Here is a 25,323-nt window from a genome sequence, read left to right on the forward strand (position 1 = left end):
AAGCAAACACAAATTAAATACAAGGAGCACCAAACCAAATGCCTCTGCCTTGAGAGCAGGCTGAAAAGCTGCATGCTGCTCAGAAGAAGGGGCATGCAAAGCCCAGAGGAGAGCAGAGCGGCAAGGTTTGATCCTCAGGGCTCAATCAGCCTTCAGTTCCTTCTTTGACACTTCTGCACGCAGAGGTGGCAACCCAAAATTACAGCTGTCTGTAGAGATGATGAAGGAAAGTGCTGTGTTGACTCTGCTTGTCTCAGAGGGATCCCTGAAGCCTCCCCTCAGTGCCCACCCAAGCCAAGGCAGAGAGTCATCTTCAGGAAAAACACGCGGCAGGGCTGATTTCTGCCCCCTGCCACCCCTGAGCTCAGCTGCTGCTGTTTTACTGCGACCTCAGCTCCAGCACGAGCACAAACACCCTGCCTGGAGCCTGCAAACACATCACAGTGAGTTATGGGCCCTCTCAGACCTCTACAGAGGCACAAAAGGAGAAATATCTCTGCTTCACCAGGAGAGCTGGGACACAACGGGCATTGAAGGTGCAGGACACCAACCCCATTTCCACTGGAGTTTTACAGCCCTAAAGATCCAAGGGCTCGGTCACCACCCAATTTCATCATTTGTTGTAGCTGATGGCCAGAAGTACCAAAATGTGTATAAACAGGGCAAGATTGCCTCTTACCCAGAGCAACTCAACATTTTAGTATTGCTTAAAAATCAAAGAACCACAGAACCTTTAGGCTGGAAAAGCCCTCCTAAGATCAGGTCCAACTGCTGAGCCAGCAATGACAAGTCACCACTAAACCATGTCCCCAAGCACCAGACCTACATGATTTTTAAATCTCTCATGGGATAGTGATTCAAACCCTCCCCTGGGCCACCTGCTCCAAATGAAGCTTTGCTCCAGCCTGCTGGGGATCCTTACACTTTTTATTGTTCCAAGAACCACAAGCATCAACACTACGGACAGAACTGAGCAGTGCTCTCTCCACAACAGGGTGACATGGGGCTCCACTTGGGCTACTGCAGCATCTTCTCTGCAGCTCCTGTTACAGAAAAAAAATCACTTCTTTCTTTTCTTCCTCCATTTCTCCTCTCCTCTGAGCACACTAAGGAATTCTAAACATTTTCTGGCACATTCACAGTGTTTAGAGTCAAGTCCTTGAACAGGTGATCATTTTTCAGCCCTTAAACTAAGTTCCCTTGCTGGGTTAGTCCCCAAAGGGTTTAGAAAATGGCATTGAATGGAAAAATACCCACACATGCCTTAATTTGCTTATACTGACTCCTGGAGCATCACAAACACAAATGAAAAAAGAGGCAGAGCCATTTACAAGATTGGAACAAAACTTTTCTTTACAAATGCACCAGCAAATAAGTAATAAACTCAAAGTTATGAAAGATTTGCTTATGATCAAGGTTTTGTTTTGTTCATCTCTTACACAGACTGCTTACAGGATGAATAAAACAACATCACAGGCACCTGAGGTCTACATGGCCACAGCAGGTACAGCTCACACAGACCCAGCTGAGAGGAAGTGACATATCCAGAGGATAAAAAACCTCTCACATTGCACAAGCAAACTCACTTTAACTGCAGCTTTGAGTCCTTTCCAAATCCCTGAATGAATGCTCACACTTCAGAGCAGCATAAGAGCTTTCTTGCAAGAGACATTTAGATTAGATATCATAACTGATTACAGGAAGAGCTGGTAGCCCTGCTTATTACAGTTGCCTGATGCTTCTGATCTTTAGACCCTATTCCTACTTACCTATAATTGTGCCAAACCCTAACCATCTGGACTGCAACTTCATGTGCCTTTTGTCTGCCTCAGGAAAATTTTAATTTCAGCCAAAACAGTTCAACTGCTTCTAAGAACAAGGCAGAGAAGAAAGATTTATCTTTCCTTTTTTTGCCTACAGTAAGAAATCCTGCTGACCTTTTCTTTAATTAGCTAAAACATTTCCCAGACTTTGAAACAGAGCTCAGCTTTTGACAGGATTTTGTTCAAGTGTGTATACACATGAACTTTTTGGTCACAATTTGGGGGTGGGTCGAGTTTGGTGCATTTTTGCTGTATCTTCAGAAACACACCCAGATGCAAATCATTTTTGTCATGAGAGTGGGAGATAGAATAAGAATTGAATTTTCTTTTTTTATTAACAACCTTGAAAGCTCCCACTTTTTAAAAGAGAGCCCAGGGCCTGGTGCATTAATGCTTCTTTTTATTAAGTTGAAGAGCAAGTGGAAGGACTCAAAGCTGGACACTGCCCCTCCAGCTCCTTGCCTTGCCAGTTTCAGAGGACCAAAAGTGTGTGCTGTAAAAGGCAGCTTTAGCCAAAGAAGCTGAACCCAAGACCTAAAACTTGAATATCCATTGTTACACTACAGTGAACACAAACTTAAAAGGTCTTCATTAGGGTCCTTCTGAATTCTATTTTTTCTGCCTGTGAAAGAAATGTGCTACTGGTCAGTGGTGAGCATATGAAGCAGCACAACAATAAAGTACTCACATGCAACTGAAAATTTTGAAGAATTCTATCTTTAGGTGTCATTTTAAAGTATTCAAAAACAGACATCAAACAACAAGGAGAAAGAAAACAACTCATTAAGGGACATTCATCCAGTGCCTTTACACAAGGGAAGAAGCTTATGGGAAAACACATGAAGCTATAATTAAAGGCTGTACTCCAGTGCACAAAAAACCAAACTGAGGTTGCAGAGATTGCCTGGTTTGTTCATAATCTCTATAAATTTTTCACCCTCAATGATGTCCCAATACAGTTTTCTGGACACAATTTTGTGATCTAGCTGTTGGTGTGAGATGAATCCAGGAGGATCAACATGCATCTGGAGAGGTTACTTACATCCAGCTCTGCATCTTCCAGATGCATTTCAGGACCAAATATTTACCTACTAGTGAGTCTAATTATTTTTCATGCTTATGTCACCGTGAAGCATCACAAGCTAGACAAAGAAATAGGTTCCAACCTCTCTCCAGTTCAAACACTGCCTTCTCATTTGATGTGAAGCATTTGCTTTTATTTAACACTGGTAATGCAGTGCACTTTATAGAGCATCTTAAAGGTAAAAATCTATGCAACCTAGTAAAAAAATAGCATTATACTGTCCATTACTTCCAGAAGCAGATTCTCAATCACATCCCTTAGAAAATGAACCATTTCTTCAAATGTCAAACACACTGTTTACTCCTCACTGGTAGCAAAATGTGATGTACAAGGTTAACAATATAATTTCCAGATGATTCTCTAAACAAATAATCTATGAACAATGCAAGAAAAAAAAGTAACTTATCACCTCCAGCTTTAAAGCTGCTGCAAATTCCAACATACAAGTGCCATCTCTCAACCAACACAGAAGAGCTGCTCAGTATGGAAACACACCTTTAGTCTTTCTTCAGAAACCACAAAGCTCATTCCCAAGGACAACGAAGGCTCCGTCAGTGCTTTTCAAGGCAGATCCTTCCCCCTTTTCAAGGCTGCCCCCCGGAATGCAGGCACTCCCTTCCTTGCAGCCCTGCAGCCTCACGGCAGCTGCAGCAGCAGTGTCACCCCCTGGTCCCTGCAGTGCCAGCAGCACCTCAGCCCCATCCTGGGGGCCACCCCCCGAGGAACCCAGCACAGCTGGGCAGGTGTGAGCCCACAGCAAGCCAGGAGGTGCTGGGCTGTTCCTGCAGGCTCCTGCAGGGCCTGACAGAGTTCAGGCCATGCCCCAGCAGCACACCACCATCCCCCTGCTGGGCAAGGTGAAACATATAAATATGATAAACATATAAACATTATTGCCTGTCAAAAGATAAGCATATGTTTATATGATAAACATAGAAATATGATTGCCTGGCAAAAGACTTTGAGAATATAGAACCTATAAGCGAGATTGAAATGAAAGCAAGCTTTGAGATACCTTAGTAACTGAACAACTGGAAAACAATGGTATGGCCAGCTGAAGGTGATCCCCTTTTGATGGAACAACACCCTCTGCCTGCAGACAGCTCCAAGGGTCAGAGCAGACCCTACTAGCTTGGAAGAAGGGGCCCAAAGAGGAGTTTTTAGGGTTTAAAACGTAACACAGTATGGTAATGTAATGATTCTTACAGGCTGTATGTAAATGCTATAGGATTTGTAGATGGTACTAGATTGGTTAGTGAGAATTAGAATATTCAACACAGAAGAAGATTTTTTGTGTTGTAATGGGAACTTCGCTCTCTTACCCTCTTATCCTCTCATTCTCTCTCTCATCCTCTGTCTTTACTTCTCTCAGGCCTGCTCTGAGCTGTGGCTGGCAGCTCCCAGCAGGGCCCTGCACCCAGGCCCTTGGCAATAAACCCCAAGTTCCACAACCTGGCTGCAGAGATGTCTCATCTCCATCCGTCCCAACACTCCCACATCCCCCTCCTGCTGTCCCTCACTTCTACAGAGGGTGAATTCCAGCACACAGCTCCCCAAGTGTAAGAACCCAGAACATTCCTCTGGCTGCCCTGGAGGACTCGAGACCCTGGCAGGGGGCTCAGAGACCTTGGCACTGAGTCAAAGACACCTGTGCCTTCCATTCTAACCCATGGAAACAATTACCAACTTTGTGTGAAGAGTTACAAGCCACAAGGGTTTGAATAGAATGATAGTGAATTTACCACAGGGTGGAAAAGTAGAATTTGGGGGTTTTTAGAATGGGGGTTCAAGAGGCAAGATGGAGGAATCTGGGCATGTCCTGTCCTCCTCCTTCTCGTCCTCCATCTTCTGCTGTGATGGTGGCACTTCTGGATTGGTTTGGAGTAGAGACAGACTGTCTAACATAGGTGATAGGTATTGGAGAATTATTGTAAATAAAGTCCACGTAGTTTTTAGCATAAAAAGATAACACTGCCCTGAGGGCAGTCAGTGGGAAAGAATTGATGGGCGGTTGGTTTGACCAGTGTGGTTGGAGAGGCGGCAATTTCATCCTCCAGTCCATGGTCACCTTTGGAATTCTGTAAATATCAGCAGTTAAATGTGCCTTTTTTGCCTTGAACATCTCAGCACGTGACTGTCGTTCATTTCATGTCATATTGCACCAGTCCAACACCATCCTGCCACCACAGAGCCCTTTGCAGAGACAGAAAGGTCACCAGCCCTCCCCCTGCTCCACAAGAAGCTGAGCAGAACTATCCACTGTCCACTGCTGGGCTCCTGGGTCTCCTCAGCCAAAACAAAGTCCAAGTTTTCAATGTGTCTCACTGACATCTGAACAGAGGCCAGCTCCCTGTGACTGAAGTGTTTGCTAGAAGCAGAAATGCTGTGCAAGAAATTCAGCACTCTTCTTGTCATTTTTCTCTTTAGACAACACTGTTGTTTTTTTTTAATGCCTTATCTGCACAAGAGGAGGCTTAGCTGCAGAGCCCCCCCAGCTGCTGGCCCCAGCCCCACTGAGGGGGGACAATGCCTGACACAATCACAGGTGACAATCCCTCGAGGCCACCACCCAGCTCTCACTGAGCACGCCACCACTCCCACAGGTCTCATAAGGAGGGGGATCGTGGCTGTGCAGCTGGACACTGCAGACCAAGCACTCCCCTGACAGCATAAAAAACAACCTTAAAAGCCTCATCCAGAGGGAAGCTGTGCACCTAAATCAACCAGCACAGATTTCCACAGGACAAATGGGAGCTCTGACCCTGTCATGATCTGGGCTGGCATTCTCAGCTGAAGGACCAGGGATGCTATTTGCTTCCATTTAAAGAACTATTTTGAATTTATGAGCCAATATTTAAGAACAGTTGATAGCCCACTTTCATGGCAGACTCAAGCAGATTGAAATAATTTCATAATTAAAAGGCAGTAAAAGCATGTGTGTCATTTCAATATAATTCCTCAGAAATTCAGTAGCAATCTGATTTTATTTTTTAATGAGATAGATTAGAGAGTATGCATTGATCTGATTAGTCTTCACATTCTTTCCTCCTTTTAATGTAAACCAATCTCCTTACACAGATTAGTAGGCCTATTTAATTTCCTTTCCCTAGAAAAAGGAACATCATTTTTCACTGTGATCATAATAGGAATTTGACCAATACAAATACACTGCATTACTGCAATCTGTTACTCACCAATTTCCTTCAAAAGGAGTGAGTGCCAAAGCTGTGAGCTGTAATCCTAGAGACACAGCCTTACAGTTCTCTACTGCTTTTAAAATTGCTTCTTTATGGCACTCAGTCATAGATTTTTTTACTTGAGGTGACAAATTTGGGAAGAGCTAATCAGCAAAAGAATTCATTTGCAATTGATCTACACTGCTCTTTGTTTTGCCTTGTCTCAGAGGGTTGGGTTTTTTAATCTTCACTTGCTAACCAACAGGTTTGTGGGGATTTTTTCTCCCAAGAACACATTCAGATGATTTCTTTCCAATTAAATTTTGGGTTTTTTTTTTAAATAGTAGCAGATTAAACATGCAGTGCTTCCCACATGTAATCTGTCATAGAAGATGCATTAATTCCTAAATGCAATACTTCATGGAAATGGCTTTACTTTCACACATCAGAACTTTCCCTCATCTCCCGTGCATCCCTGGCTGCCACACACAAACCCAGATGTGCTTCTCTGAGCAGCCAGTGTGGCACAGGACACAGTCCAGCACCCATCAAGAACACCTAAATAAGCCCAGCCACTGTGCACACCCCAGCAATCACAGATTCCATCCAGCACTCTGGAAGTGTTCAAAATCCACATGGATGTGGCACTTGGGGACAAGGGTTAGTGGTGGGCTGGCAGTGCTGGCTTAAGGGCTGGATTCAACGAGCTTAAAGGTCTTTTCCAACCTAAATGATTCCGTGATTCCTTTGACAGCTGCACTCTGAGGGCTGCAAGCACACACAGCAACAGGTACTGCATGTCCCAGTGGACCTGGATGGAAGGGACTCCTCCAGGTAATTCTGCTTTCCACAGTGCAGCCTGCATCCCCTTCACAGCTGCAGGAGAAAAACCTAAACTCAAATATGCTGTTTGAGAAACAAACACAGAAGATCCCAGCATCTCTCCACCATCCATGCCACACATACCTGCTTTACTTTCTAGTGAGCAGTAATAAATCTGCCACAAGCACCTCTTTGATACCAAAAGCAATGTGGAGAGCTCTGCCTCTTCTGGGCTAAGGGAATAAAGCCAATTTCAAACTACTCAATTTCACATGAGTAGTGGAAAGTTTGACCAAAGCACTGCTATGATTTTTTGAACATTTTAAGTATAAAACCCACTGAAAACTGGATTGTCAGTGCCTCCAGAGTGTCCAAAAGTTACACTTTTGCATGCACCAGATAATCCAGAAGGCATTTCCAGCCACACACACTCCTGAGGAAAGCTGTCATCTGTCCTCACTGTCTGAGTGGTGTTTTTCACAGATTAATATACTTTCACAGTAGAATGAAAGATTATAAATTGCTAAAATTGATTTCACATCAGTGGTGAAGTCAGAGTGAGTAACACACCTGAGGTGACCCAGTCTGCTCAGGGGAACGTGAAACCACAGTGTATTGACAGTTTAATTGGCTCAGCAAGAGTTCATTTCCCTCAGATGAAATGCACCATTGGCCATTTTATCACTGTATCTTATTGCTGCTTTAAAAGTGAAGCAGATGACAATCTAGCAAAATGTTTTCGTTACAGAGACAGCCCCTGTCTTTATTGCTAGGTGCTGCTTCCTTCCCCCTTTCCTCCCCAGCAAACACAAACGAGCTCTTGTTTGCATTTTAAGCACTTTGCAGGACGAGAATGCCTCTATATATCCTTGCAGGACAAGTGATGGAAGATGCTGCTGTGCCCATTTCTGTACTGGAACTACAAAGGATAAAACACAAATATTCAACAGCACCAAGCAGTTCTATAAATACCACATTCAAGGGTAACATGACATTTATATCACCTTACTGCAAGCTAAAGAGATGTCTTTTGACTGCTTTATAGCATTGGGAGGCATTTAAAGAACGTTAGTACTTGAACTATCAAAAGATGATAACTTGGAGCTCAGAAGGTAATTACAGCAAACAGCCACTTGTGGAAGCAGGAGATGTGGAGGAACAGGGAGCCCTCGCTCCCTGCTGTCTCACAGCTCAGGCAGGGAGTGCAGGCAGAGCACTGTGCTCTGCCAGCATGGTTCAGAGATGGGACAGAGGCAGCACCACCACACAGACGTGGGGAAGCTGCACGAGGTGCCACGGGTACCCCAGCAAGGCCGAGCTCCTCCTGCAGGGCCAGACCCTTCCCCATCCAGGTCTGCATTCCCTGTGGGGCTGCAGCATTCATGGCAGGGAGCAGCCCCAGGTGCACACAGCCAATTCCTCCCTCACCCCCCAGAAGGAGGAAAGCACCAGCCCCGTCCACAGCACAAAAGCAGCCGCAGAGCTGGCAGGGGACAGCCCCCAGCAGCCAAAGGCACAAACATCCAGGAGCTCCCCCACACACCCTGAACTGGGGGCCCTGAGCCCAGACACCAAGTGCCATGCTTAAAAACTGCTGAAGCAGCACACAGGCAGTTACAAAAAGCCCCTTATTAACCTCCAAGCCTCATTTCACCCAAGAGGGGAAGGACGTCAGCAGGGTTTAATTGCAGGGCAGAAACAGAGGCTGATGCAGGGAGGGAGCTCAACCACACACAGCTCCCCACTGCTGCACCCCTCAAGCCATGAAGGCACCAAAAGCAAGGGCTGGGGGGCCAGGGGTGTCTCCTACCACACAACTGGGTGTTCTGTGGACATGCCAGAGGGCATGCTAACTCATGCTGCTAACTCTCTGCAAAGGGCATAACACAGAATCTTCCTGCAGCAGTCAACAAACAGATGCACGGAAATGCAGGTGGGAGCATGGGAGGCCATGGGTGAGGGGATGCATTGCACAGCTCAGGGGGGATGCAGGGAAACAGCAGCCAAAGCCAACAAGGTCCCTCCTGCAAGGAGACACCCCAGAGACATGCCAAGCTCTCCACTATGAGCAAGGCTGTCCAAGATGCACCAGGATTTTGGGAAATCATGGGAGATGGGAGCACTGTGCTACGGGCTGAGGCAGGAGGGAGCCCCACACCTCAGGCTCAGCATCACGAGAGGTTCCTCTGAGGGAGGACCCATTCAGCACCCCCAGAGCCCCATATGCTGCATGCCAGTGCTGAGCTGGCAGTGAAACTTCAGGCAATGAGAGGAAGAAACAAAAGCAAAACCAAACACCTTTCAAAATATCCCTTCCCGGTAGCATGCACTGTCATGCAGTTCTTCCAGAGCCATGGTTTATGTGGCTCAGGAGGGCAGTTTCATGCCCTAACTCCTGCATGATGGATTTTACAATTTGTTAAAGAAACTCATCAATCCTCAGCAGTCATTTTTAATGCCCAGAGCCTCCACAAACTCCTGCATTTTGCTGATCCCCCAATTTCAAATCATTTGAAATTGCTGCTACTATTACAGCTCTGCTCCTAAAGCTAAGCATTATGGCACACTCCAGACTTCCAGCTTCGTGTGCTGGTGTAATAAACAGATTAACTGTGATTTATGAACAATAAGTTCTGGTTATTTGAAAGGAAACATTACCTCCCTAGACCAATTCTGACAACCAGAGATCTCTCATTATGCAGACATTATTTCCACCTACCCGTAATCATTGGTTTAGAGCATCATTTCTGACCTGGTAAATGTATCACCACAGTTTTCCACTACAAACTTTGTGCATCCAAAGCATCTGGCAGGAAGCTCCACCAAAGGCAGAACACCAGCCTGAATTGACCCAGCGAGACAATTCCTATTTTAAATTCAAGTTATTAAAAAAAGATAATATTAAAGCAACAACAAATTAAAAAGCTTTTCCAGAGAAGGGCCACAGTGGAGATAGGTGCATCACAGAAGGGTCCAGCAAGACTCCAGTTAGCAGAGGACTAATTAGAAAGAGGAATGATAAGATGATACAGAGATCTGTTTTCTGACCTTATTTACTTGTAAAGTCTAATAAGAGCTTTAATATTCTCTTCCAAGAAAAGGATTCATTCTTTTGAGTCCACTCTAAAATGTCAGCTTAGTATTATACAAGCCCACAAGCAGGAGTTGACATTTTCACATGCACTTTTCACCTGAAGCAACTAAACTAACCACCCCACTCAGGATACTTTCAAGTCGTGCTAAGCATCACTTTATACATTTATTCAGTTAATTTCAATCACTTTTCTCCTGTTTAGAAAAGCTGAGCAGCCCTGCACACTGGTTAGACAGCCAAGCCCATCCTCACAGCACAGCTGTAACCTGCTGGTCACATCTCCCCAGTCCCAGCACCTCTCACCTCCACATTCACAAATAGTTATTGACTTTCCAAGGCAGAGACTTCTCCCACCTGCCCCACATCACCTCCTCCCTCCCCAACACACCAAGGGGAACAATGCAGGGCTGAAGTCCACCCAAGGCTCTCCCTACTACCAACACCTGAAAGACCTTCCTGAATTATCAAAACTTAATTGGCTTAAAGACCCTGGAATATTAAACTATTCCAAATGATGAGACAAGCTCTGCTGGGCAGTGCTGGTTATCAATGGTGCTTAATGTGCAAAAGCTCCCATCACACAGCCCAATCTCTTCTCACCTAATTGCTACGTGTATCTTGGATTTACCTGTGCAAGGCATAATTAGTAAAGATAAAATTCTTTATATACTTAAACCTCTTTAATAGAATAAAAGAAATCTCAGCTCCCTCACCTTGACTCTTAACATAGTAACACAGGCTCTTGAAAAATGAAAAGCCTTGAAGGATTTGGAATAAGAAACTTGGAGAGACAATCGCTAATCTTTTATCTTCCAGACTTCAAGCAGAATCAAGTTCTTCAAAGAAAACCCAATAAAGCCCAGACATTTTCATCATAACAAAATAAATAATTCAGTCATACTTTAGAGGACTCCAACATTAGGATTGGCTATTTGATATATTTGTGGCTTAGGTGCCTCTAAACTGATTAAGGATAACCTGATAGAAGCTTGCAATGTCAGAACTGCCTTCATTCCTGACAGATATGAATGGACAGTGTAAATAACTATAAATAACCAAAATGGCTGCATTTATGCCTAATGGAGGATTTACAGCCTTCAGAGCTGCCTGGTAGGACTAAGAGTTACAGCTCTGCCTTTATCCTACCACAGCACACAAGGAGAGATGAATTGACACCCTCCCCACAGCAGCTGCTCTGCCAGAACTACCAAGGGCCCTATCCAGAGGAGAAAAGGAACAGGATTCTCCCAAGAATAAGAAAATAAACATCTACAGGCAGGTTTTTTGGTGTTGATTTACTGTGGCCTTCCTAGAAACCACTGTGAAGCACACATCCCACAAGCCCCTCAAATCTCTGTAGCCCCTGCAAGTTTCCCCCAACACAGCTTTTGTTATTTTCCAGCTGCAGAAGGGAAGATGCCCCTGGCTTTGAGGGAACAGACCAGATCTTCATTTACCCCTCCAGGTCTTCACCAAGGGGGCCCCCACTGCAGCATCCCAGGCAACTTTTCCATTTTGGGTTACTGCACTCCTAACCTTCCCCCCATCCACCACATTCCCAAAGCTCCAGCAGCAGTGCAGCCCCACAGGAGCTCTTTGGGAAGTGGATGGAAGCAAATTCTGCCCCCACACAAGCACTGGGGCAGCCCAGTTCAGGGTCAGGAACAGCCACATTTTGTGTCTCACGATTTACACCGCTGCTGGGGGATCCCAGAGCCACTGACACACCCAGCAGCTCTGTGTTGGCACCATGAGGGAAAACCCCTCCAGGATAGGGCTGGCACCAGCAGAAGGGCTGCAGAGAGGCAGCACCAGATCCTGCTGTTCACTTATTTGAGCAATCACTTAAAGTACTGAAACAGCTCTCTCCAGGAGCTCTCTGTGCAGAAGCAGCCCCTCACAGCCAGCTCTCCTGTTCCTGCTCTTCTCCTCGATGGAAGGGGAGATTACCAGGAAATCTGACACCAAGAATGGGTGCAGATGTTCCCCTTCTCTCAGAGGTCCTTCTGTGCTAAATTGTGTTACTAAATCTTCCCCCTTTTTCAAGTACCTTTTCCCTTGAACAGAGCACTGGTAGGAATGTACCACAAAAGCTGCAGGTGAGCAGCTGCTAAAGCTTTAAGTTTCTGTTATCCACAGAGCAATGTGGCCAATATGCAGGGCAAGAAATCAAGTGACCATTCAAAAGCAAACTCCCAAGCTTGGGAAGCAGGAGGAATCGGGCTGATAAACAGACACACAAGCCAACCCCAGGGAACAGAGCTCTTCAGTGAGAGGAAGGGGACATGAAGAAGAACCACACTGGTATTTTCCTGCTCAAGTTTACTTTTCACAAAGTTGAGCCATTGAGATCTAATGTTTAGGAAATCAACAGAATTCATTGAAGTTTTTTTTTTTTGTTGTCATTGTTTCAATAGGAAAAGACTAGATGGTGGCAGGGCCAGAAATTCCCTCACTGAAAAAAGCAAAGATGAAACATCAGAAGAAAAAGAGGGGGAAAGCAAATCAAAGGCAAGGTTCTCACCATTCCCTCCAGCAGCTGAGTTGCACAAACTACTGGTTAGTTTGGATGAGAACATTCAGCAATACACATGACAAAAGACACGAGCAGTTCTGAGGTGATGGGTTCATCCCAGCTTCAGAGCTGAGAGCCCCAACCAGGAGGTACCAGCATGGATACACCAAAGGAAAGCAAAAAAACTGCCCACAAAAAAAAAAATCCTGGAGTAAGATTTAACTGCAGTCGAGGCAGCCACAATCCACTTTAACACTGTCAAACACAGCAAGTTTCCAAAAGATTAAATCACTACTTAAATCATCTTCATAATTTTAAAAAATGCCTCCGAGATAAGACCAGGAGCTAATTGTACCATTTAAATTTAGTGAAGGGAGGATTTTTTTGGTTGGGATTTTTCCTTCTTAACTGCAATAAAGAAGAAGCCCAAGGGTCTAAAACTAATAATCTAATAAACTTTCCTAAGTGAACATTGTAACAGATAGGCCTGGATGAGATTTCCTGTAAATGCCAGACAATTTCCCTTGATCTTTATCACCAGAGATGCTGCTCTACCTTCAGCAGGAAGAAATTAAATTTGGTGCAAAATAATAACATCTGGGTGAGATTCTGCTTGTCAGACTAGCAGTCCCTTTAGATGCCAGGGTAAAAATATTGAAATTAACTCTGAAGGATTTCACATTTGTGTTTTTAATATGAGTGGTTGAGCTGTGTTTCCATACCAACACATTTCCCCTCTCTGGAGAGAGAGGCAATTACCCATCCTCTGCACTGGGTCCCGACCCAAAGCCACATTGGGAGTTCTTTTCCCTGCCAGAGCACATCTCAGAGTTGGCACTGCTTCCAGCTCTCCCAGAGCCACAGGGAATCTGCCCCCAGGGCCTGCAGGAGATGCTCAGGGGCCACTGGGGCTCCTCCTCCCTGCTCCCTCCAGCATCCCCCCAGTAGTGCCCTGCCAGGGGCATCCTGCACAATTCCTACAGCTGGAACAGCCTCTGGCATTGCAGCCATCAAAATACTCTTAAGCAAGCAGCACTCAAAAGACCAACCTATTTTAAAAAGTGCTCTTCTGCAAACTTCCAGACTAATTTTCAAGATAACAAAAGTAAATGGTGTTCAAAGTCTAATGAATCGTCCTTCCAAGTCCAAAACACTTTATACAAGATAATTAAAGTGAGCTCCTCAATGGTTCCAGCTAGGGATTCCTCCACTGCAACAGGATTGCAAACTATTTTTAGTCACTTTAGAGCTTTTTTAATAAGCAGAAGTGGTCAGAAAATGTTCAATTAAATACTTTTCTTCCCCACCACCAAGAATGGCAATTCCACATGCCAGGGTTTCTCAGAATAACTTCAGCTTCAAAACCTCTGCACAGGTCTCTGGGCCAGGGTAGAAATAACAGTTAAAAAAAAAAAGGGGGGGGGGGGATAATAAAATTCAACTCTCTCCAGAAAGTTCAGAGCCAGAGCACCCAACTGCTGGGCACAACCTGCAGTTCCACAGGGCGTCATTCCCACACACAATAAAAACTAATAAATAACAATAAAAACTAATAAAAACTAATGCTGCAGTTTCTGTCAAAGGGGAAGGAGGGAGGCACAGTTTAGTTTGTATTCCACCCAGGTTATTCACCATTTCTGAAGCTGGTCCACATCTCCAGTGCCTAGGAAACCAATCTTTCATTACTTTTACTCCATTCAGGTTATTAGAATTGGATCTTAATGGTAACTGCATTAAGAATTACTGGGGGGGAAAAAATGTTCTGTTATCTCCTCAGCAATTCATTTGATCTTACATTGAGAAAAACAACATATTAAACTTCATCAGTCCGTTGTGGCCCAGAACAGAACTCTGCCCTGATCTCACAGGCTTCAGCAGGTCTTGGGTCTTGCTATTAGTGAGGCATAAACAAAAATAAATCAATTATTCTGCAAAAATATCATCATGAAGGAAAAAAACGCTTGGTTGCCCATGACTTCTTTTTTAAATACAGGCAAAAACACCATTAATACAGAATGATGGAACCTCAATAGGACAGCACTCAACAAATAAGCAATCATTTCACTGCACATTAACCATGAGGCCCTAAAAAAATTATTGCAGATTTAAGTGGCACAAACTAGTATGTATCAACACTAAAAAAAATATCTAAAGATCCATTTTGCAAAAAAACCCAAGCAAACAAACAAAACCATCATATTATCATTAGAAAGAGAGCTGCCCCAGACAGCAGAGCACAGGGGCACCAATACTCAAATACTCCATGGGGCAGCAGGGAGCACATTTGGGAACCAGCAGCCTCTGCCACCTTTCCCACAGAATAACCAACTTTGTTGTGCAGTGGATAACAAGAAAAATACACACAGCTGAGGCAGATCTCACCAAGCATTACACTGACCTAACAACCAGATCACCTCACTGCAGCCCATATTTTGGGACTGAAAGAGTCAGACCAGACAATACTTGCACAGGGATTTTAATGCTTGGAAAGGTGGGATTTTTGGGGTTTGTTTTTTTTTTTTTTTTAATTTGTACCTCAAGAAATTTAGCCTTTAAATTTCCATTCATTCTTAAAGCTGCAGGAATATTTAAGACAAGCCCTGCAGAGCAACCGTACAGCAAACCAGGTATATTCCTAATCATAAACAAGCATATACAATATCTACAAACACATGAAAACAAGCAAACAAAGCTTCCAGCCACTTGCACTTCCAATTGCCCAGTGCTGAGGAAGAGGAGCAGAAATGCTGCACCCCTAATGCTCACTGTCATATTTTCTGAAAAACCCCTTCACCAGGATTTCTTCTCCTGGGAAGCTGAGAGGCCTCAGAAAAATGAAAACAATAATTATCTGATTTGCTCCTCCTGTGTTTTGCTGCTTTGGAATGTGGTCTGGAGATTGTTTACCAACAGGTGCATGTTTGATTGGCTTCATGTGAATTGCTTTTACTTAATGACCAATCACTATCAGGTGCCAGACTCAGAAGTTGGTCACCAGTTTTTTATTAGTATCTTGTTAAGCCTTCTGCTGCATCCTTTCTCCATTCTTCAGTATAGTTTTAGTACAGCATTCTTTAATATAATATAGTAACATATAATAATAAATTAGCCTTCTAAGAACATGGAGTCGGATTCATCAATTCCTGCTTTGTCCTGGGGACCCCAAAAATACCAGAGCTCACCTTGGAAGACAGCAGCATTCTGGATGACCAGGAATTTCAGCTCCATGCTGGCAGACTGCAGCAGCTGCTCCATGTTCAGCCGTGCAGCTGCCTGGTACTTCTCCTCCATCTTCCTCGTGCAGCACGTGGAGCCCTTGGGGACACAGACCTGCAGATCAGTCCCTGCAGAGGCACAGGAGAAACAGACAATTCACATTAGGAGAGGAAACCAACTCCAAGCATCACTGTGGCCAGCAATTACTGCTTGGGCAAATTGATGGCATTTCTGGCATTTGTCCTGAGCAAGCAGCTTGGCCAAAGGGAAGGGTGGATAAGGCAGAGCCCAGATTGCTGAGCAGTGGCTCCTGAGAGCTGTGCCTGCTCCAGCTCCCACACACCCCAAGCACTGATGTGCCAGTGCCAAGCAGAGCGATCCCAGCCTCACCCTGCTGTCCCCTGTCTGCCCACAGCAGGGAGGAGTCAGTGAGGGCAGGAAAGGTGGAGTGGGAGCTGTAAAACAGAGACAGGATTTGAGGCTGTGGATTTACAGTGAATAGAGCAATGGATGGAGTACATCAAGGAGGATAGGCTTGTGATTTGCATAAAGACTTGAAGTAATTTGGAAGTAACAGTGCTATTTGCCTGCAATTTCTACCCTATTGTATCCCCAGCAACAACAGTAATAGCAGAAGGACACAACTATAATGATTTACTTGGCTTTTTAGCTTACTTTTAAATTGTTCAACCAATGTCCCCGTGCCATCCTTCCTCCATTGCAACAGGCAAAGCACAAATTGCTTCACTGGTGGCTGTCCCAGTGCAGAGGGACAGATCCTGAGGGATGCTCTGAGCACTGCACAAGGCAAGAGCCTCTTCAGCAGCACCTTCACTCATTGAGCAGGATGGGACAATAGCCAAGGGACAAAGGCCAGAGGGACACCACTTGCTCTGGCATCTCCAGCACTGCTCAGTGATACTCAACTTCTTTTTTTGACATTCCCAAAGCATTTATTCATGGGGAAAGTAGACAACTTCAAGAGAAGTGTTGTTAGCTAAAAAAAAAAAATCTGGGGAAGAAAATAGAAATCTTTCTAGGCTCAGACAAGAGAAGATGAAACAGAAGAGCCGGAAATAGCAGTAATAAAAGGCCCCATCTTCCATCAACTTTTAAGAGCAAACTGAGGCCCCAAACACACAAGCAGAGCAACAAGCTCGTATCAAAGCAAACAGCTCTCCTTATGCAAAACACATCTAATCTGATGCTGCTCTTAGAAACTCAAACAGCAAAAACCAGCCATTAAAAATGGCTATCCAGGGTCAGAGAATAGCCAGCACCCACATTTTTCTGTCTGCCACCCAAGCTGCATCATGCCCAAAAAAAGCAGTTCCCTGCTAGGTTCAGCTCTGCCAGGAACCTGGACTGGGAAGCAGTCCCAGGCCAGTGACCAACAGCCCTGACAGAGTGAAGGCTCCTCACACCTCTCACTCTGCCTTCCAGCTGGTTATAGAGGGTTTTTCCTCAGTAAAAGCTACTTTGGTAATTTACATCTTTGCTCTGGAAGGATTACGCTTCCTTTCAGGTTCCTGTCTTTTCTCCTTCACAAGAGTCTTTTACCACATCCACTCCCTCCCTAATTACTAGAAAGTGTCAAAAGTCACTTTTGCAAGTGTAGTCTAGAAGAACAGGATTAATATTAATGTCAGTTCAATCATGTGCCTCCTGAAGAAGAGCCATGCACAGTGCCAAGGGAAAACCAGCTGTCAGGGCTCAGGAGCAGCGACTGCAGAAATCCTCCTCCCTCCAGCCCCATCCCTTCCCTGGCACAGCATGGGAAAAGGAACATGAAACACTTCATCTACAACATGCATTGCATGTGGGGGAAGGAGATTTAACCAGTGCAGACCCTGCTGCTGCAAAAAAAAACCTCATGCAAAGAGGGAGAGAGGGTCCACACCCCCATCCTGGCTCCGTCACTCCCCACTGCCTCAGTTTCCCCTTCTGCAAAGCAGGATGCCCAACAAGTTCCTTCCTCAAGCCCTCTGGCACAGAACCAGCACCACCAATGTCTCAAGCTCAAGCCTCAGTGATTTGTGAACTCACCCACTCCAGAGGAGCACAGCGACAGGTATTTCATGCATTGAAAAAATAAAAGGGACCATAAAACCACATAACAGCAAGATACTGCATTAATGAGAGAAGCAGTTGTATAACAGCAAGTTAAAGAGGTTTAAGAGGTTTTTTAAAGTCAAGCCCAACTCAATTTACACCACGAGAAGGCTTAGCATGGTCTCTTTAACACTACAGTATGCCCATAAATTTCTTTTTAATACAAAGCTTATTTCCTCCTACATTTATTATATTAGGACACATTTCAAATTATGAAATAAAAATCCTTCCATGATTAATGGAAATACCAATATAGAAAATCTGAGAGTTGGCAATTAAGAGGTCTCTGCAAGTTAAAGCCAAGGATAGGAAGCAGCAAGGTCATCTGCTCACATCCCATCCTTCTTTTTAGCCAATTAAGCCAACTTCTCCCCTTAAATGGATCTTTATTTTTGTGCAGTAAAAAGACAAGCACATGCTGTATCAGAGCAATCACAGAGGAGGAGGAAAAAGCCTGGGAATTAACTCAGCTCCAAAGGTTTTACAGAGACAGCCAACTAACACAGTAAGAAACATCATGGTAAACACAACAGGACAACACAGGCAGGGCAGGCTCTTGGAAGGTACCAGGGACAAGCTCCTTCTTGGCACAGTGCTGCTACAGAGGGACAGGGAATGGGGGCCTGGCTCCCATCTGCCAGCTCTTTTCTGTGTATGGCTCTCCCAGATGGCGAGCTGGCTCAAACACTCCATCCCCAAATCCCCCAGCAGCAGCAGGGACAGGAGGTTTCAATGCCAGTCCCCCAGGAGCCGCTAACCCACCCCGCCGACCCCAGCCCCACAGACACAGATGGAACAGAGACAAAGCTTTTGACCTGCAAATGTATTTGGGGTTTACTCATGCCACTGCTCGAAGGAGCCTCTCCTGCACTCAGCTGCAGCCCCCCAGGAGCCCCAAGGGCTCGCAGGCCACGCGCGAAGGATGCGGGGACGCCTGGGAACGCTCAGCAAGCCCACGGAGCAGACACCACCAGTGAAGGAATTAGGGTGCCACACGTTTCTGCCTCCAAAAAAATGCACGGGAAAAGGTCCTGTGAGTCATCAAATCCTACCTCAGCCTCCCAATCCACCCCCTCTGAGCGTTTTATCTAACACAAACACCTCCAGCCTACTCCGGCTTGTGAGATAGCAAAGCCCATTCCACTGCCTAATGGCCCTTCACTGTTAAGACCGTTTTTATCTCCCAACCTACACAACCCCTTTTTCTTAAAGTTTCAAGTCATTACACCTTGTAATGCCAGTCTCAGCCCTTGCAAACAACCTTGCTATAAATCACTACAAACTCATTTTCAGAAAGAAAGTGTCCCTCAAATTACTGCAGCCGTTTTATTAAATTGCATTTGGATGCTCTCATACCAATCTTGGCAAGATTAGTGAGATGATGAGATGCCAAGCACAGCAGCCTGACCCTCTGACACCCAACTCCCACGGCTGAGCAGGCAGTGGCTGCAGCCCCTTCCATGGGTGCAGGAGCATCAGGCTCCATCAGAACCGAGCCATTTATGCCATCTTGGGGAGCAGCAGTGTAAATGCTCCAGCAATTTTGCATAGGCTCCCAGCTGACAGAAATAAACTCCAAAGCAGCACTAATTTCAGTAGCACCCTGCCTCTTCCTCCTCCCGACAGGGAGTTTTTAGTGGCAGCGAATTTAAACCATTACATTTGACTTTGATGTACAATTATTCCCGCAGATAGGTGGTGAGTACAGCAGAAGTGAAAATCATTTCAGTGGATTAAATGTCAAAAATAAAAACCCTCAAGATCATCTACAGGGAGTTGTGCACTCCTTCACAAGGCTGAAGGATTTTCCTTTGATTTTAAGCATCCCTGGATAGCTTCAGCCCTGTCATCAGATACAGGCAGGCAAGCTGTGCACGCTGCCTTCCCACCCAGATCCAATGGCAGCTTAAATCAGATTAACATTCCCCCCAAACTTACCCCAGGCATTGCCAAAATAAGAACCTGTCCCTGCTTAACGCCACATTCCTGCAGCCTCCTCCCCACGTGAGGGGGCTCTGCTACTCCATGCAGCGGCACCTTCGCCTTCTGCAGGCTGCAAGTGTCAGAGGAGTTCCTCCCACCCTCTTCACTCACCAGTTTGGTACTATTACCCACAAGAAATATGCTGGTTTGGGTCAATTTGCCTCCTCCAATTGTTTTACAACCAGCGTCATGCTTTAAATAGATAAAAGCAGTGACTCAACATTTAAATATAGTGGATTTTCCCCCAGCTTTTTCAATACTTTTTTATTAAGAACCTTTTAAATTACGTGATTAGGGGGTTGTACATCTGTCAGTGCCTTTTAATGCTCGGCATCTAGGGGGAGGAAAAGGAAATGCAACTGTTTAGAACCCAGATTTAATGCTGATCTTTATAAACCTAATTAAAGAGATATAAATTATAAACCAACTCATTCAATAGGTGATTTAAGTTGGAACAGTATGCATAGTACATGGGATATTTATTACTGCTTAATTATCCTTTATTTTCTATTCCATCTTGTGTTTCACAAGACCATCTGACTCTGGATTCCTCCCCAGGTCTTACAATGTTGGCCAGATGATTCTCATGCAAATCTAACCCCCTATAAAACCACATCTTTTAAAAGAAGACATTACAGTGAAAAATAGGTTTTACAGAGTAAAAGTTTCCTCCTAACAAATGGACAAACACTGTCATCAATGGAGTTAACTTTGGGCACCCACTCCCCCCACACAGATTTGTTACAGTCACATGCACACATCCCACAGCCATTCCAAAGACCAGGAAGAACACTGTTCAGGATGTTGTTAAAGTTAACCCCTGGGAAAAAAAATAAAATTAATGATCTCACTATAAAACCACTGCCTGGGGAGGTTACTAAATTTTAGGGTTCTGCTCCTGCTCTCAACTATCAAGAGAGCAACTTTCAGGCCTGAAATAATTAAGAACAGAAAACTCAATTATCTAGTAAACTAAGCTTTTAAACCACCGTGCTAAGCTAAATGGAAAGGCTGCACAGGGAGGAGCATCATTAGTCCCACTCAGGAAAAACAGAATAAAAGAGCAGGAGTACAAAGGGAACCAGCTCATGAGCAAAGGCACGTTGAGTTCAGCAGGAGAGTTGGGATTTTTAATTTTTAAACTGCACATTGGCACACACCAGCTGCCAAAAAAAAAAAGAGAGAAGAAAGCTTGACATGCTCAGCCAGCCACTTGTAAAGCATTACACCTCAACTCCAAAAGGTTAATCTCCTATTTTCTTAGGGTGAATCCGTATTTACTTCCATCAAAGAAAATGAACAAAAAGCTGGAAATAACACTTTGCTGCAGGAGAAGGAAAACAGACCTGCCAGCAGATATTTCTGTCAAGATAAATATTCCTCAGTTTTCCACTGTTCCAGAGCAGAGGCGCCCATCCCCTGTCCCCATCCTGCCAAGGCACCAGCTCACCCCTGCCCCTCTACCCAAGGCCCCAGCCCAATTACCTGTCACCACCAATACAGAGAAACCCAAATGGCAGAGAGGAGAGAAAAACAGAGCAGCAGAAATGGAAATTCAAGGTGCTGTTTATAGATAGGAGAAATTATGCAGAGAAAAGACAAATGGAGGAAGAAAACCAAGACAGGCAACATAGCAAAAAAAGAATTTAATTATTACTGAGCACGAAGCTACCCCAGCACAGAACCACAGGCTGGCTCAGGAGCTGGCATTCAGGCTCTTCTTCATCAAAGCCCAGGACAAGCACTCTCCCATCACCAGATCTCTGATCCAGGTCCAGTCAAGGTGGTGCCATGAATTACACCCTCCCACCCCTCAGAACAGCCAGACACAGCTGACAGCAGTCAGGCTTTGCTGTTCCCCACCTCTAAGCTGGCCAAAGCACACACCAGAGTGACAAAATCCTGGTCCCCACGCTGCAGGACCAGAGGAGCTTCTCAGTGCCTGGTGCATGCCCACAGCTACTCCCAGAACATCAACACTGCTCATGAAAGAGCACGACACTTCCCTCCCATTTAACAGAATTGCCTTTTTTTGGATTTTTTTAAAATTAGAAGTGTGGTCTCTGTCTATTTCAGAGCTCTCCTACGGAGCTTGCTGTGCCCATGTCCCTCAGCCCACGCACTGCTGATGCAGTAAAACTGAGCTGTGGGACATTTCTCCTGAGTGTGCTGCAACTCAGCAGCATTTCCACTACTTACTCCTTCAGCAACAACTGCTCATAATGCAAAATGGGACTTCCAGAAACAATTACATCAAAAAAAAAAGAAAATCCACTTTTTAAATAAGTTGTTTAACTTCAGTTTCTCCAGGGTGGTGTGATCCATTGGGAAAGGTTCTCAGAATTGATTCCATGGTGATTTGTGGCTGGGAACTCCAAAACTTTTTTTAATTGACAGATGTATGAAAGGAAAAAAAGGTAATAAACAGATGCCTGGAAAAAAATCCTTGAGTGATGTTTCCCTATTACAGAGATTTATGCAGCTGCTACTAGGAGAAGCAAGTGCTCTGAAGTGTAATTACCACACAGAGCCATGCAAGATGGGCCAGATCCAAGGTATAAACAAGCAGTCATTGCTTTAATTATGATCAAGTTTATGTACTTAGGCAAATGTAAAATCCACTTTCGATTTGATATGTGGGAACTTTATCATTGTAACAAGCTGGAAGCATTCACTTGAAACACCAGCCCTGTTAGGAGGTATTGATCCAGCTGCCCACAGGCTCTGCAGAGAGCACAGGGCTCCTTACTCCTCCTGGCTATCAGGGATGCACCTGGGGCTCACAGGGCAGGGAGAACCTGAGGAACCCCAGCAACCTGAACCCTGCTGGGTAGGGAGGATACCAGGGCAAAAACACCCACTGCAATCACAGCCAGGCCAGGCTGGGGGATGCTGCTGCTGCTTCCTGGGGAAGGATTGATCCCATTGCAGCACGGCAGCCCCTCAATACAATGGGAGCCATTCTCCAGGAACCTGCCCACCCCTCCATCATCTCCCTGGAGTGTGTAAAAACACACTCAGCAAAGTTACTTAGGAATCAAAGCAAGAATCTCACTGGCTTTCAAAGAAACAACTTCCTTCTGACAAACAGAATTTGTCAATTCAGTGGTGATAAGAGCAGCTCTTTCCTGCAACTCCTCATGCAAACATTTCACTGGAAAGCATTTCCAGTGCCACTTCCTTACTGACCAGGAGACTGAGGCCGTGTGGGACAGAGAGAGAAGAGATGCTGCTCCTGCACTGGTCTGAAAGGAGCATTAAGTGTTGAAATTTACATGAGAAGAGAATGTAAGGACAGGGAGGGATAGGAAAGGCACACTCTCACCAGGACTTACAGCTAAACTCCCCTCATATCTCTCACAGCTCTTGATAAGCTGAGGCATTGCTACAGTCCTACAGACCAAAAGACTTGGGATTTACAGCAGCCACAGCACCTCGCAGTGCCAGCTCTGGGCACCCCATTTCCCCCTCGCTCCCTCTCCAGAGCTGCAGCAGCTCACGGCTGAAGGAACCCCTGTGCGACACCGAATGCAAGAAACCAAACTCAACACATCGTTATTAAAAGCAGGCACCGCTGGCGATGATCTCATTGCACCTCCCCTGCCTGTCACGTTTGCCTGTTATCTCTTCCTTTTCATACTTTGATCACAAGCTTTTCAGGGCAGGCGTTCTCGGCTGCGTGTTGAGCCCAGCACAGCAGCACCGAGCTCTCAGGCGGCTCCGGAACGCAGCCATCAACCCGATCCGTCTGCGTGCACACACTACCAGCACACAGCCGCCCACCTGGAGCACCGACACTCCCTAGCCCCCGAAAAGCTGCAAAGAACCTTTAAAAGGCAAAGAATTCAAGTATTCCGCTTACATTTTAAAATAGGAACGAGGCATATGTACAGAAAGCAGCCTCGCAGGGGGTAGGTGGTGAGGTTTGGTGCGGTACCACCCCAGCAGCCACCTGTAATGGGAACTGCAGAGCAGAGTAACATCGCTCCCAGACCCGTCAGGCTCGCACCCCGCACGGTTCCCGCACAGCCCGGGGAGCGCCGCGCTGCCTCCCTCCAGCCCCATCCTCCGGAGCTGCGGCAGCCGCGGGTTGAGGGACGAGGGTTTGGATGCTGTCGGAGCAGTCCTACAGGGCGGGATTGCCTCGGACCCCGGCACACCTCGGGCAGAGGAAAGCGGCTCTGGGGAACCGGGACCTGCAGAGACGTGACGGGCGCACGGAGCCTCCGCTGGCCGGCGGCGACACCGCGAGCTGCCGGGGACCGCGCACCGGACCCCGACAGCGGCAAGCGAGGACGGGGCGGGCTGGTCCCTCCGGCAGCGCCGCGGCTCTGCCCGACAGCCCGAGCTCACCTCGGCCACCCGGGGTGAAAAACCCTCCTGAACAAACCGAGCGCAATAAAGACCCGTTCTCCAGCGGGCTCCCATTGCCGCGACGTAATCACCGGCTCCGTGTTATCCGCACATCCGAGACGCCGAACCCGGCAGCCGCTGCCGCCGGGGGAAGGCAGCTCCCCGCGGGAGAGCGGGCAGCCCGCACCGGGCTCCGCAGCATCCCGCAGCCGCACGGCGACCCCCGCCCGCGGCCCCGGCTCCGGTCGCTGCAGCCGCTTCGCCCCGCACCCGAACGGCCCCGGTGAGACAACGACGGCCGGCCGGACACCACGGGGAAGGAGCTCTCACCTGGCACGGGGCTCTCGGGCACCCACTTGGCTCCGGGCTGCAGCACCTGGAAGGCGGTGCGGACCGGGCGGCAGGCGGCTTCCCCCGCCGGCTGCGCGGCCCCCGGGGCACCGAGCAGCGCGGCCGCCAGCAGCAGCGGCAGCAGTAGCACTCCGCCGCTCCCCGACATCCTCCCGGGCCAGCGGGGCGCTCCTCTAGGCGCTGCCAGCGGGCATGCCCGCCGTGCCGGGACGCGCCGGGACCGGGAGCAGCGAGCGGAGCTCGGCCCGCGCCTCGCGCGGCGCTCCCGGGGCGCCGGTCCCGGCCCCGCGCGCTGCCCCGCCCCGGCCCTAATTGGCGCCCGCCCCCCGCCCGCGGGAAACTCGCCCCGCGCGCGGCACCGCCCCGGCGCTCATTGGGCCCCGCGGGGCTGCCGCGCCCGCCCCGCGCCACGCCCGCCACGCCCCGCGCCGCACCTGTGCGCGCCCTCCCGCCCTGATCCCGACACCGAACCCTGATCCCGGCACGGACACTGATCCCGGCACCGGCACAGCTGCGGGCTCACCCCGCTCGCAGCGCCGCTCCCGGTGCCCCCTCGCTCGGTGCCTGTGCGGTGCCCACCCTGCGCAGCCCCACGCGTGCACCTGCCGTGGGAGGTGGGGTGCGCGGTGCCCGGTTTGCACGGATGGCGTGAGTTCACAGGGCTGCACCGAGAGTGAATAGAGCGTCTCTTGCCGGGGCTGCAAGGGAGGGCAAGGTTCCACGCACTGCACCAGAGCCTTCCCCTGAGGCTGAGGGATGGAGTGGGACACACCTGGAAGCTCCGCCATGGGGAT

General features: G+C 47.1%; 1 protein-coding gene across 1 annotated transcript in view; it reads right to left on the reverse strand.

The window, feature by feature from the left end:
* GPC3 (glypican 3) overlaps positions 1 to 24,692 on the reverse strand; it is a 141,991-nt gene extending 117,299 nt beyond the window's left edge. The window contains exons 1-2 of the mRNA XM_066559389.1: positions 24,509 to 24,692; positions 15,697 to 15,858 (exon numbers count right to left, since the gene is read on the reverse strand). Of these exons, the coding sequence (XP_066415486.1) occupies positions 15,697 to 15,858; positions 24,509 to 24,677 (331 nt within the window). The 5' untranslated portion in view covers positions 24,678 to 24,692. The remainder of the gene's footprint in view (positions 1 to 15,696; positions 15,859 to 24,508) is intronic.
* Between the last annotated feature and the right edge of the window lie 631 nt (positions 24,693 to 25,323).

This window comes from Molothrus aeneus, chromosome 14, assembly GCF_037042795.1.
Source record: "Molothrus aeneus isolate 106 chromosome 14, BPBGC_Maene_1.0, whole genome shotgun sequence".
In the NCBI taxonomy this organism is placed as follows: domain Eukaryota; kingdom Metazoa; phylum Chordata; class Aves; order Passeriformes; family Icteridae; genus Molothrus; species Molothrus aeneus.